General features: G+C 54.9%; 1 protein-coding gene across 1 annotated transcript; it reads right to left on the bottom strand.

Moving 5' to 3' along the window:
* Positions 1–485: 485 nt before the first annotated feature.
* On the bottom strand, positions 486–13,526 carry PolE2 (DNA polymerase epsilon subunit 2). The gene is made up of 12 exons (XM_037236917.1): positions 13,342–13,526; positions 11,111–11,255; positions 9,592–9,739; positions 7,451–7,632; positions 6,165–6,389; positions 5,701–5,820; positions 5,250–5,391; positions 4,441–4,572; positions 3,757–3,857; positions 3,081–3,270; positions 2,240–2,416; positions 486–1,363 (listed from the first exon to the last, which is right to left on the bottom strand). The coding sequence occupies exons 2-12, from the start codon at positions 11,176–11,178 to the stop codon at positions 1,277–1,279; spliced, it is 1,572 nt and encodes a 523-aa protein (XP_037092812.1). The 5' UTR covers positions 11,179–11,255; positions 13,342–13,526; the 3' UTR covers positions 486–1,276.
* Positions 13,527–13,591: the final 65 nt, after the last annotated feature.

Below are 13,591 nucleotides of genomic sequence, written 5' to 3'. Positions count from 1 at the left end.
TTTCGTACCGATCACACTGTTCACATCTCGCTTATTCCACGACACAAGTCTGGGATATCGCCGAGAGTTGTCACGAAGGGCATTTGTGTGACAGCCCATACCATTTTCACTATCCTTCGCATTGTAGGAAACAGTAGAAATTAATCGCTTTTTCCTGTTCCAGTGTATTGCTACCATCACATCACAGTGGCACGCCATCACAGTGCGATCAGCGCCGCTCTGCAGCGCAAACTCGCCATTATGAATCCTCCACTGTTTGTTATCGTCCTTCCCTCTGGTTCATGCGAATACCGACAGCGGAAACATCGCCATTTTCCTGGCGAACTATGACCGCGGCGCATCAAAGACACGGTGATTCAACAGACTATGAAGAGGATGAGACCGCACCAGCGCGGTCATTCGCGGCGTGTGATGGGAACACACGGTGGCCCCGCCCCATCAGCCACCCAACAAGCCCACCCCCGCCCGTCATCGCCACAACACTCCATCCCCACGTCACCGCCAGCAGCGAGCACTCGGAGTCATCAGCCCGACCACAGCGGGCAGTCGGTCGGAGCCGCGCCGGCCTGAGCCTCCCATCGGGACCGCCTCCGCCTCACGACACCCGCCGCGGTACGCACCGTCGCGTCCGCAGCAGCGCCCCCCGGCTCGCGACACCCGCCGCGGTACGCACCGTCGCGTCCGCAGCAGAGCTCCCGGCTCACGACATCCGCCGCGGTACACACCGTCGCGTCCGCAGCAGCGCCCCCCGGCTCACATCCGCCGCGGTACCCACCGTCGCGTCCGCAGCAGCGCCCCCCGGCTCACATCCGCCGCGGTACCCACCGTCGCGTCCGCAGCAGCGCCCCCCGGCTCACGACACCCGCCGCGGTACGCACCGTCGCGTCCGCAGCAGCGGCCCCCGGCTCACGACACCCGCCGCGGTACGCACCGTCGCGTCCGCAGCAGCGCCCCCGGCTCACGACACCCGCCGCAGTACACACCGTCGCGTCCGCAGCAGCGCCCCCGGCTCACGAACGCCGTCGCCGCCGCGTGTCGTCACGGCGTCGGGCGGCATCTCCAGGACGCTCGCAGGTCACCGGCTGGTAGTAGAAATGCGAGACGGAGTGCCTCAGGCTATCGAGCTGCACCCCCGGCCATCATCATCTGCACCATCGGCCATGGCACCCGCAGCGGATCTAGCGCCGGGTCCAGACACGCGGGCAATGGCCGACACGCCACTCCCCACCAGTCACCGTCTGATCTGAGCCCGCAGCCAGCCCAGGGGCCGACAAGATCAGCTGTCGTCGCTGATCTGTGAGTTCTCACAAGTCCGAGAGCTGGGCAGGTACACTTTGAACATATACTCCTTGTGGAACGAGCCCTGTCGGCGGAAACGAGTGTCACTATCACATCTGACCAACGAGCAGTACACTTATATACTTGTCACGTGTATATGTATATATAGTTATATGTATAGTTCTTACATGTGGTGTCGTCAGCTGCGAACGAATGTCAGCACCCTGGTGCAAGCACACAAAACATTTTTGAGCACACCGCCGCAGAGGTACACACAGAGCAGACCGCGCGAGAATTGCAGGCGTCTCCTATTTGCCTAGTTGTGGAAGTACCCAGTGTTCACCACCCAACGATCACCGACAGAGGGAGGCCAGTACAACAGCGCCATAGACGGCCGTGACAGTGAATCTCTAATACCAGCATGGAGATGCACAACTATACAGAACAAGACCACGGCAGCAGCCACCGGCCATCACAACGTGGCGGGACGGCCCTGTCTGCAGCGCGCCGCGGTCAGCATGACCAGACAGTCTCCAAGGCAAAACTGACACTCAGCTAACTCCGCCTCCACCCAGCAGGACTTCTCCATCAGTCGGCGCCCGACACGAGCAACCCACAAAGAAGCTAACAAAACCGACGCTCGGCTAACTCCGGCCCCACCCAGCAGGACTCCTCCATCAGCCGACGCCCGACACGAGCACGCCACAAAGAAGCTAACAAAACCGACGCTCAGCTAACTCCGCCTCCACGCAGCAGGACTCCTCCATCAGTCGACGTCCCATACGAGCACACCACAAAGAAGCTAACAAAACTGACGCTCAGCTAACTCCGCCTCCACCCAGCAGGACTCCTCCATTAGCCGACGCCCGACACGAGCACGCCACAAAGAAGCTAACGTCCGGTCACGCGCCATCCACAGCTGGTCGCGGCCGGCCGTCGGGCGCGCCGCCGCCCCACGCACCGGGTTGATGACGGTGCAGCCAAGCTTGGTGGTGCTGTAGTGGTCGAACTTGTCGCCGCACACGATCACGTCCGGCAGCGGGTAGAGCCGCAGCGCGTGGTCGTGCTGCCAGAACACGGGGCACACGTGCGGCGGCAGCGGCGCCAGGTGACACTGCGACACCAGGGTCGTCACGAACTGCCGGCGGAGAAGGCGGCGTTACACACTGGTGTCGGGTGACAATGCGACACTAGAGTCAAGAGCTGACGGCGGAGAAGGCGGCGTAACCCATCGCTGTCAGGTGACGCTGCGACGCCAGGGTCGTCACGAACTGCCCATGGAGGAGGCGGTGGCACTCTGGTACAAATGCTTGCGTTGAAAACCATCGACCGAAGTGTTGAAAACCATGGACCAAATCGCTGAAAGCCATCGACCGAAGCGAGGCGCGCAGCCATTAACTCTGTCCAGTCACCGCATTGCAAGCAAAACACGACAGCTGACAAAGTGCAGACTTGCGGGTCTCTGTACACGTGACAGCGTGCACCGCATCTCCGGTTGCTATAACCCGACCGCCATGTTAAGGCCTGGAGTGGGAACTCAACGACCACAAGAGAACCATGACACAGGCTGCCAGACCACAGTTACGCCACGTGACAGAACGAGCTTTGAATTGCAAAAAGACAATGGGAACAGCAGGCGGTCACGCTGGCAATATTGGCGTGGAGTGGCAGCTGCTTTACATCAAGACAGTGACGGAAGTCAGGACACCGACTCGCACATCCCGGCTTTTCAGGCAGTCCTCCGTCGAGCAGCAGACACTGGTCTGCGGTCTGCTGCCAGCCGTTAGCACGCCTACACTTACGTGGGGCGGGATGTCAGGACAGTTCTCGGTCGGGTAGTAGATGCCGTGCCGACAGAGCTTAGACAGCACGTTCTCCCGGAACACGACCATCTCCTGCGAACAGAACTGGATGCGGCAAGGGTTCGTCGTGAACACCGAGTTAGGTATCCGCTTCTGAAACTCCGCAGATATGTAGGCTGGCAGCGGGGCCCTGAAAACAGGCAAACATGGCTGTCAGGCATGGCAAACATGGCTGTCAGGCATCGCAAACATGGCTGTCAGGCATCGCAAACATGGCTGTCAGGCATTGCAAACATGGCTGTCAGGTATCGCAGGCATGGCTGGCAGGCACCGCAAACATGGCTGTCAGGCATCGCAAGCCTGCACGGAACAGCACTAAGACGAAGGCCACTTTCAATTGGTTCGTGTAGGACAAAAATGCTGCTAATGAACTGGCTTACAGTATACTTGAATTGCGCGGTGTGGAGACCAGAAGGCAAGCCGATTATGTTTCTTCTTAAAGCTCTGGTCACTTTGTCAGACAGTTACTCTTCGAGGTAGACTTACTGCGGCCGATTTTCTTTTACTCAGCCGCGGGTGGCAAACTGGAGGCCCTTGCAGAGGCTAACTGACGTGACAACGACGGGTACAGCAGGACACTTTCACACGCCCAGGCCAAATCAACGCGCCCATTCACCTGGGAAGAATGGGTGCGATGCCGGGGTCGGTGGGGCCCGGCACGAACACGAACCGGGAGGCCTTCAGCTCGGGAACCTTGGCCACCATCTCGCCCAGCAGCTGTCGACACAGATCAGGGTCGGCTGAGCCCTAGCGGCAGCCACCGTCTGGGACCAGGCGGCGCTGCCGACGCCGCCCGCAACAAGGCGAGGGGACAGGCCAGGTGTTGGCCCTCTCAGAAAACCATCGTCCAGCGCACAGAGGGGTTGTCAGGCCCCCCCCCCCCCCCCCCCTCCTCCCCTGTCTTCAGTCATTAGGCAGTTTCAGTAAGTGCCGTGTTGATATGCGATCACACCCCGTGGGAGGTAGTTCTAGCATACAAACACATTACAGTCTTCAGAACACACCAATACTACATCACGGTATCCTAGCAACAGCTTATGTCAACAAAATGACTGAAGAGCCGCCACATAATGTTTAGGACCAACATTAATAATCCACAGAAAGAGTGTCATTATCAGGAAACATCCGAAGAAGTAAAAAATCAACATAGCCCTCGATGCCACCGTACTAGACGTTTATGACCATGCCCACAGAGTCTATGTACCAGTCTCAGGGCCCAGCCTACCGCCCCCTAGCCCCGTGGACAGAGGTCACGACAGCAGATCGAAGGCCCTGTCGGTGCTGAGAGGGAGCGCCTCACCACGAAGTGGTTTCGCAGCTCCTTGTAGCTGTTGGCGTTCCTTGGCGCGTCGGAGAAGTTGCCCATCATGACGAAGGCCGTGGGCGGAGAGTCCTTGAAGCCGTCGAAAAGGCGTCGCAGGCGGTCCATCACCTGGGCAGCGGCGGCCGGAGGTCACAGACGGACAGGAAAGAACACCACCCGACCACGGCATAGCTCGCGCAGGCTACGAAAGAAGTATCGGCAAGCAAGCAGTGAACTTTCCCGATCTGGGGGGGGGGGGGGGGGGCACACTTTCCATGGGAAACAGCGACAAAGGCGCGTAGGGGTCGCGTGAACTAGTCTCAGGGTCTCTCAAGAGCTATTGGAAGGGAAGGCCGTGCAGAAATTCTAGCAGTGGCGACTGGGGCGCCATTAAGCCAAAAGGGGCGGATTTTGTATCGGTCCACCGCCAGGGAAGTTTGCCACCCGGAGGCATCTGAACTAAGGCAGCAGGACATTCTGAACGGTTCCAATGTGGAGTTCGGCCAAGCGCTTCTCCCGCTGCAGCGAGATGCTCTACGCAGCCGAGCACCGCCCAGTAACACCGCACATCTCAGGAATAAGCAGCAGCTGGTGCCAGCGGGGCTCTGGTGGGACAGATGCTGAGGGAGCGGCACACTGGCGATACTGTCGCCTACGCCAAGGACGCCTCATCACAGTCTCTCTGCAAAAAGCTCCTCATCACCATACACGGCATGTCGTCAACGATGATATGGCTTTTTGTTTTCTGACTGAGGTGCGCAGGTGTGCGGCGCCCTGCGATATCACAGCGGCGTCGTATAACCAACCTGAGGCTGGTTCAGCCAGACGTCCGATAGGAAGACAAACATGCTGCCATCTAGCTGTTTTTCCAGCACTTGAAGCTCAGTGTTGGCCCGCGCACAAATGTGATTTGGTCCTCCAAACATATTTTGGTTTCCAAAATGGTTCCTGTGGGAAACAATGCACTCGGGTACCGACCAATCAACAGAGCAAGGACGCATAGACAGGACAATCATCCAAGACGGCCACTACCCCAAAAATAGGAAACAATAGTGGTAGAGTGAACAGCAAATGAGATCTGCGCAATGTTAAAGACATTAAGGAAAGCACCGCAAAAGCCGCACACAACGCCCTGTACGCGAGACAAACATGTGAGGCACCGACAGCTTTAAGAATCACATGCCAATACAGTCTCCAACCAAGCGCATCACTGGGTTGCGTAGGCCCGGATCCGCGGTCAGGCGGCCGGCGACCCACCGGAACGTCTCGGCGTCCTCGGCTGGAGGAAAGCCCATCACGGTGCAGTCAAACACGTTGTCGTCGTAGCTGCCCTCGCACAGTACGAAGCAGCCTTCAGAGAACATGCCGATCGGAAACCTGACGGACAGGAGGCGCCCGCTCGTGACGGCGGCGGCCAACCGTTGCTCGTGACCGGTCGCGTAGGCCACACACCGAATATGGGATGAGTGCGCGGCTCAGGCCAGTCAACTGTGTACCTTACCGTCTTAAGACGAGTGAGCCGCTGCAGCTTAAGCATGCATTCAACGCGTGGAAAGTAAGTGTAACCGCCTCAACACCTACTCACAACGATGATGTCCAACGACCATACAGGACTTGAAGGTTGTCCACTTTGAATAAATAGACACAACAGTCCGGAAATAACCCGCGCAGCCACAGACAGCCAGCCGGCTCTTGCCGCACCTGCCGGCGCCGACACGTACTTGGTGTCGTCGAGGTTGAGTTGGACGGCGCCGGTGGGGTCCTCCAGGAAGAACTTGCCCTCGGTGAGCTGGGTGAGCATACCCAGCACCAGCACGTCTGTCAGCCGACTGGAGGAGCCCAGCAGCAGCTCCACCGGCTGTAGCCGGAAACGGCGCCGGCCGCCCACCGCGCCCTCCGCTCGGAACAGCTCGTTACGCAGGCAACGCTGCTGGATCAAGTGGTACCTGGCGGCGGTGGGAGAGAGGGAGGTGAGGCATCAGCGGGCAGGCACCGCTGCTGGATCAGGTGATACCTGGCGGGTAATGTTGGAGGGGGAGGCAGAGGGGTCAGCAGGCAGGTAGCGCTGCTGGATCAGGTGATACCTGGCTGCGGTGGAAGAGGGGGAGGCGTCAGCGAGCAGACACCGCTGCTGGATCAGGTGGTACCTGGCGGCAGTGGGGGAGGGAGAGGCGTCAGCGGACAGGCACCGCTGCTGGATCAGGTGATACCTGGCGGCGGTGGTAGAGGGAGACAGCGGGCCGTGGTCGACCGACAGCGCTCCGCTGGTGGCCGAGTGTGCGGCGCAGTGCAACGCCGTGCACCCGCATCGTTCCATTGTTACCCGCTGATTCCCAGGGCAGGGTCAAAGCCAGGAGACAAGGTGGGGTCGACAAAAACTGTGGAGGACAGCGGGCGGCGACCACGTACACCGCGTACGCAGGCGCTGCGCATAGACGCACGATTGCCACCCACGTCAGCACATTATTACCATTACCCGATAAACATGCAGTGCGAAAGCTCGAATGATGATAAATGACATAAATAAATGCAATTACCGTCCAAAGGCACACTGTTCCAAAATCGAAAAGAAATGCTACAAAGTCACTGCAAAGCACACTTGGCGCTTGGGGGGGGGGGGGGGAGAGAGATGTCGGGAGGCGTTGACTCGGTTAACTCTTCTATAAACGCTGCATGACGCAAATAATGCACCTTAAAGGCAACTAAGTAACAATTGGCTGGTCAACGTTGTCCGGGATGACTAAAAAATAAACTTAAGGCCTTTGAGGGTGGTGATGTCATTTGCAGACTTACTACCAGACTTGTTTCGTGCTCTCCGTTACAATCTGCGAGGCAGACAGCGAGTTACGAGATCAAACCCCCCATGGCTGCCACAGGCGGCGTTCACTAACCGAAACAGCTTACCACAGCTGCCACAGGAGACGTTCACTAACCAAAACAACTCATTCACAGTGAAGATATGCCAGAAGACAGCCGATGGCACATCCGTGTAGATTGGTTTTCTTACCTGCTCCTGAAAACTTCGGCCTTCGAGGCGACGCCATCAGGAAGGATAGACTTGGGAGGCAGACCAAGCAGGTCATCCTTCAGGAACTTCTGCTTGTTGGTGCAATACGTGAAGGACGGGAAGCTAAATGCGTCAAACACCATAAAGAAGTCAACCTCGCCCCGTGTCTCGCTGACGCAGTCCTGCAAACGAGACAGCACGTACATTGGTGAGAGGCAGTGGACATCAGCCGTTATTGCAGGGCCATAGGTACAGCAGAACATCTGACAAAACGGCCCATTCGCCTGCCGCGCCAGGAGCGGTCCGTCCACTGAACGTCGGAGTTTGGCAGCCAAGCGCCACACAGTCTGAGGGAGCGGTCCGTCCACTGAACGTCGGAGTTTGGCAGCCAAGCGCCACACAATCTGAGGGAGCGGTCCGTCCACCGAACGTCGGAGTTTGGCAGCCAAGCGCCACACAATCTGAGGGAGCGGTCCGTCCACTGAACGTCGGAGTTTGGCAGCCAAGCGCCACACAATGAGGGAGCAGTCCGTCCACTGAAAGTTGGAGTTCGGTAGCCGAGCACCACACAATCCGGGGGAGCAGTCCGCCCAATGGACGCCGAAGTTTGACAGCTGAGGGGGTATACAGTTTTTTAGTCCTGACATACAATGTGAATTGTAGATGGGTGTGGCTTTTAGCAATATTGCATGCTGCGAAATGAAAGTATGACACAAAAATAATACGCTACTACGACGTGACAAAAAAACGCTTATGTGTTAAGTTCGCATTCTCCCAGTTGAAAAGCTACTTAATTTAGCGTCGGATGGTAGTTCCTTTATCGAGACGCATACAGAAAAGCTGGTGAAGATTCGCAGTGTCACTCGTCACAGCAGTCTGGAATACAAAATTCAAAATTTCCTTTTCCATCAACGATTCACTTCTTGCCGCACAGTAGGAGAGTTAAAAGAAAATGTTGAGGTTTTCTACCATCATTTAGCACACAAAAAACTTATATGGTTGGCAATTAAGCACATTTAAATAAGACAACTATGGCTTATCTCAGACTTCCTCTTCAACTATCCACAACGCTGGAAGACAACACCGTGGGCTGTGCGCTGCGCGCTCCACTGACCATGATGCGGCCATCCAAGGGGAGCTTCGAGAGCACAGAGCGTAGCGCCTGGCGCCGATCAGCGGTGAAACGCAGACGATGGAGCCCGCAGCGGGCCGGCCGGTTTCGTGTAAGACACTGGCGATGCAGCCCGCAGCGGGACGGCCGGTTACCTGCAGAACACTGGCGGTAGAGCTCGCAGCGGGCCCGCCGGTTACCTACAGATCACTGGCGATGGAGCCCGCAGCGGGACGGCCGGATACCTGCAGATCACTGGCGATGGAGCCCGCAGCGGGACGGCCGGTTACCTGCAGAACACTGGCGGTAGAGCTCGCAGCGGACCCGCCGGTTACCTGCAGATCACTGGCGATGGAGCCCGCAGCGGGACGGCCGGTTACCTGCAGATCACTGGTGATGGAGCCCGCAGCGGGACGGCCGGTTACCTGCAGATCACTGGCGATGGAGCCCGCAGCGGGACGGCCGGTTACCTGCAGATCACTGGCGATGGAGCCCGCAGCGGGACGGCCGGTTACGTGTAAAACACTGGCGATGGAGCCCGCAGCGGGACGGCCGGTTACCTGCAGAACACTGGCGGTAGAGCTCGCAGCGGGCCCGCTGGTTACCTGCAGATCACTGGCGATGGAGCCCGCAGCGGGACGGCTGGTTACCTGCAGATCACTGGCGATGGAGCCCGCAGCGGGACGGCCGGTTACCTGCAGATCACTGGCGGTAGAGCTCGCAGCGGGCCCGCCGGTTGCCTGCAGATCACTGGCGATCGAGCCCGCAGCGGGCCGGCCGGTTACCTGCAGATCATTGACGATGGAGCCCGCAGCGGTTGCCTGCAGATCACTGGCGATGGAGCCCGCAGCGGGCCCGCAGCGGTTACCTGCAGGTCACTGGCGATGGAGCCCGCAGCGGGCCAGCCAGTTACCTGCAGATCATTGGCGATGGAGCCCGCAGCGGTTACCTGCAGATCACTGGCGATGGAGCTCGCAGCGAGCCGGCCGGTTACCTGCGGAACACTCGCGATGGAGCCCGCAGCGGTTACCTGCAGAACGCTGCGGATGAGCTCCCGGTCGATGTTGCACGAGTCCAGCGGCTGCTTCTGGATGGTGAGCAGGATCTTGTCCAGCCACAGCTGCCGCTGCTGTTCACTCACTTGCAGCAAAGCCTCCACGACGTAGTTGGCGGCCTCACTGTGAACGGCATCCGACTGGGTTAAACCGACCGTCACAATAAGCAGCATACGAGTAAGCAGCATAGCAGCACATTCTGACATTCTGACTGAACACCAAATATGCGAATGATCACGAGGCCTGGGGCGAATGCGTGATTTCCCTGATATGTTTTGTCACATACGGAGACGCAATTTTGATGTATGTATGTTGACATAAAACCATGCTGAGCAAGGGAAGTGACAATCCATAACGCAAACCACCAACGCCGCAACATTAGGAGCCACAACTTCCAAAGCCGGAGAGAGTACTCACAAGGCTTTCTTCACACAATATCAAACAGCTCTGGTCAGACTGTTCTCTCCCCAAAAACGCTCGACACTGTTTCCCATGACAGGCGAAAGTAGTAAGCCGTCGCTGACCATTGGTCCATGTCTGCCACCAAGAACACCATCCAAGGCCAGCAGGCAACCCGTGCAACCCCTGGTACTGCTGCAACCCAGCGCCACCTCGGTTATATCGCCCTCCACAACCGCCTGGGGAAGGGTCCCATCCTGATCTGTCACAGGCTGACCCGAACAACCGCCTGGGGAAGGGTCCCATCCTGATCTATCACCGGCTGAACCGAACAACCGCCTGGGGAAGGGTCCCATCCTGATCTATCACCGGCTGGCCCGAACAACCGCCTGGGGAGGGGTCCCATCCTGATCTATCACCGGCTGACCCGAGACATTGGAACGTTTATCGACAGCAGTGCTCAATCGCAGCCCGCCACGATTACGCTGCCATATGTGACATAGCTGATGAAGTCACAGAACGCGACGATTTCCTTCTCATTTAACAAACTTTTGGAATAACTGGAGCTCTCCGCGACTTGTACTTATGGCCATATACCGTTGTAATTGATGCAGAGCGCAATGAAAGTTCCTACACATTATCAGCATACATTGATGTCAAAAAGGTCAGCACCGATATGGATAAACACATACATGTTGACTATGCAGGACAAATTAGCCTGGTGCGACCTCATACAGTTTCGCTGCCCCTGACTCACACAATGCGGTAAATTCTATCAGGACAATTCAAAACATAGAAATTCAACATCAAATGGATGCCCACAAAAAAGAAGAAAATCGTGCAACTGACGTCATACCGTCAGGTTGAAATTTCAACTTTAGGCCACCATAAATTTCAAAACATGACTGCAAAATCCATGACTTGACAAAATGACGAATCTCTTCTAAGCTCGAACATGCCAAATGAATCCTCTCGCCGGTTTGAAGGCTTGACAGCCAATGTTACAGGGTTTGTGAGTTATTCCACGAAGCTAGGAGCGGTTTACTCGCAATATTTAACCTCCAAGCGACGGAAGGAATTAAAAAACAACCTTACCTTTTCAAGGTGTAGCCATTCAGCCTGAAGGTGGAGTTTACTTTCTGCTTCAATGGTGCTCGCTCCATGGCGGTGCGGTCGATGGTCCTCGCTGGCCCCTACTTCTCAGACGACTCGTCCAGCGCCAGCCCTCACAGCTTGTGTTCTATGCATGCATGCAGTACATCAAGTGTTATAAATTATGATTAAATATTTTCCTTCTGGACATCATATGCATCTGACACCGAGAGACAATATGTTTACCATGACACGCACTCCATGATACTTACATGACAAGAGGTGCGTGCCAGATCAACACTATCTTCTGTGTTAATGACATCAACATGAAACATTTGCAGACCTGGTGTAACCGGCCACTTTAACCACGTGGTTCATTACGAGCGAGGCCGTGCGAAGAGTAAATCTTGCAAGGATGATACCATTTTGACAGAGGAGCAAGGCCAAGCCTGGCCGTCACGCTTTCTTGAAGCTTACGCGTTCGCATCCACTGATGATAGGTTCATGGAACCTTCACCAACACAAAACCTGGGTTCTTAAAAGTCCTCCCACATCAATTACTGGATGTTCGCATGCGAGCTGTTCATCATGGAGATTTCCCTTGAAATATTGCAGCATCACAACATCACCTACTTGTCTGAATAGCGGAGAAAACGTAAGGCTTTCTCATTGCTGAAAGAAGGAACTGAAGAAAACCGGTCGAAACTGGGCCACCACGTCGATGACCCGATGGTCGTGGCTACACTAGACTAACAGATTCTGACAGGGTAGAAAATGGATGATCCTGTTGGCAGACGTGAGCCTATGTGTACAGACGGTCGCTGGTTATCATGCTTTAACTATGGGTTCACCTGTCTCTGGACATTTTTTAAGACTTGAGTCAGATCTCAGCAAGCAGAGCAGATTCACATCAGAGGTCAACTGTGCAGAATAGGCCAATGTACTGGCATAAGCTCACTTACTCTCTCAAGAGTATCAGACACTTTGGTGTGCCATTGAATCCACTGAAAAATGACCAGTGTCACCTCTTTCTCAATCCACCTCGAATACCAGACCCTATGACCTAAGCCACACTAAATTGGGCCATAGACACCCTGCTAGTGTTCAACTTTGTTCATTGAGACCAACTTCAACCAGAAATCTATATTTTTCAATGCTTTGTAAGCAAATGACAAAAAGTGGACCAGTGAAAATACATTGATTTCATTAATTAACATTGTAACACCAAACCATGCCTACAGCAAGATATTTTGCAAGCCTGTTGCTTGTAAATCTGCATAAACATGCTATCTTAGGGGACCTCTGTCCATGGATTCTCATACAGGTACCCATGTTTAAATGAGAGGTTAAGGCTGTTGGTACCTGTTGCCAAAAGTGTCCAGCTTCATTAGCTCAGATTTTGGCATGATCTATATGATACCAACTAACAGATGTCACATCTGTTATCACCTCACTTGTTCCATGCTGGACATGGCCTGTCACTGGTACCATTTATCTGCATAAGAACATTTTCATCACCTACATTACCCTGAATGGCTGGGCTCGGAGTAGGCTTAGCAGTGGCACACCACCTGACAACCTCGTCCTCTTTTTTTGTATCCACAAGTCTCTTGATGGACAGAGGCTCTGAACTGCCCATGCCATCTTCCACACAATAGAAGCACATACTTGTGAAACACACTGCACAATGGAATCCTGCATTTGACACATCGCAAGAGTTGCTGGTTGTTCATGAGCTGGCAGGATAAGCAAAAGGAAAAAACCTTGAGGGAGATAAACAACTGCATCTATAAAAAGCATTAACATCAGGAGAGGAACAGCAAAAGTGATGTAGGCATATCTCTATTATGGAAATTACTATGGCAAAGCAATTTACTGCCACTAAATACAGTCTCAATAAACAGATGACAGCACAGATATCTAACCCAAGATGCATGGCATGCTGTAAAGTTTGTTTTTACTTCAAGGCTTACAATCAGCCAGAAACTACTATTGCAAATAGTGGTTAGCTGCCACAACAGAACAAGGTTTGCAGTTGCAAATAAGTTGATTTGAGCAAATCTAGAGAAACCCTTTACTCCTGCAGAGCAAAGGTGTGCACTATGTTCACATTCACAAAGCATGGCTCTGCAGCATACATGCATTGGTGGCTTAGTAGCAAAAACCAATGGGAGCCCAGACTTACATGAACAAAACCACTGCCCTACGTTGCAAATGATCCCGCTACAGCTTACCTATCTTCCATTCACTCCAATACCATTTCTATGCGTCAGCTCAGCTTAAACCAACACCAAGGGAGTTGGACTTTTCTCGGCTTAGATGCATGGAAATTGGAACTCATGAAACAGCAGGCGCCCATTCGCAACTTCCGGAAAATACCACGCTTACCAACGCTGATGCCGCAATACATTACCCCGGTAACCCATAGCTCCTTGTACTTTCCCGCCATCCTTTGAAGCTTATTCTCCAGAATCGTCACTTAAT

This window comes from Pollicipes pollicipes, unplaced genomic scaffold (genome assembly GCF_011947565.3).
Source record: "Pollicipes pollicipes isolate AB1234 unplaced genomic scaffold, Ppol_2.1 Scaffold_2555;HRSCAF=2994_pilon_pilon_pilon, whole genome shotgun sequence".
NCBI lineage: Eukaryota > Metazoa > Arthropoda > Thecostraca > Pollicipedomorpha > Pollicipedidae > Pollicipes > Pollicipes pollicipes.
This window is presented reverse-complemented; position numbering and strand designations above follow the sequence as displayed.

Excerpts from the sequence above, each read along its gene's own strand:
- PolE2 (XM_037236917.1), bottom strand. The coding sequence starts at position 11,178 with ATGGAGCGAGCACCATTGAAGCAGAAAGTAAACTCCACCTTCAGGCTG. Across the intron at positions 6,390-7,450 it reads GCCGAAGTTTTCAGGAGCAG|GTACCACTTGATCCAGCAGC; the intron begins GTAAGAAAACCA and ends CACCGCCGCCAG. Across the intron at positions 3,858-4,440 it reads AGCTGCGAAACCACTTCGTG|CTGCTGGGCGAGATGGTGGC; the intron begins GTGAGGCGCTCC and ends CTGTGTCGACAG.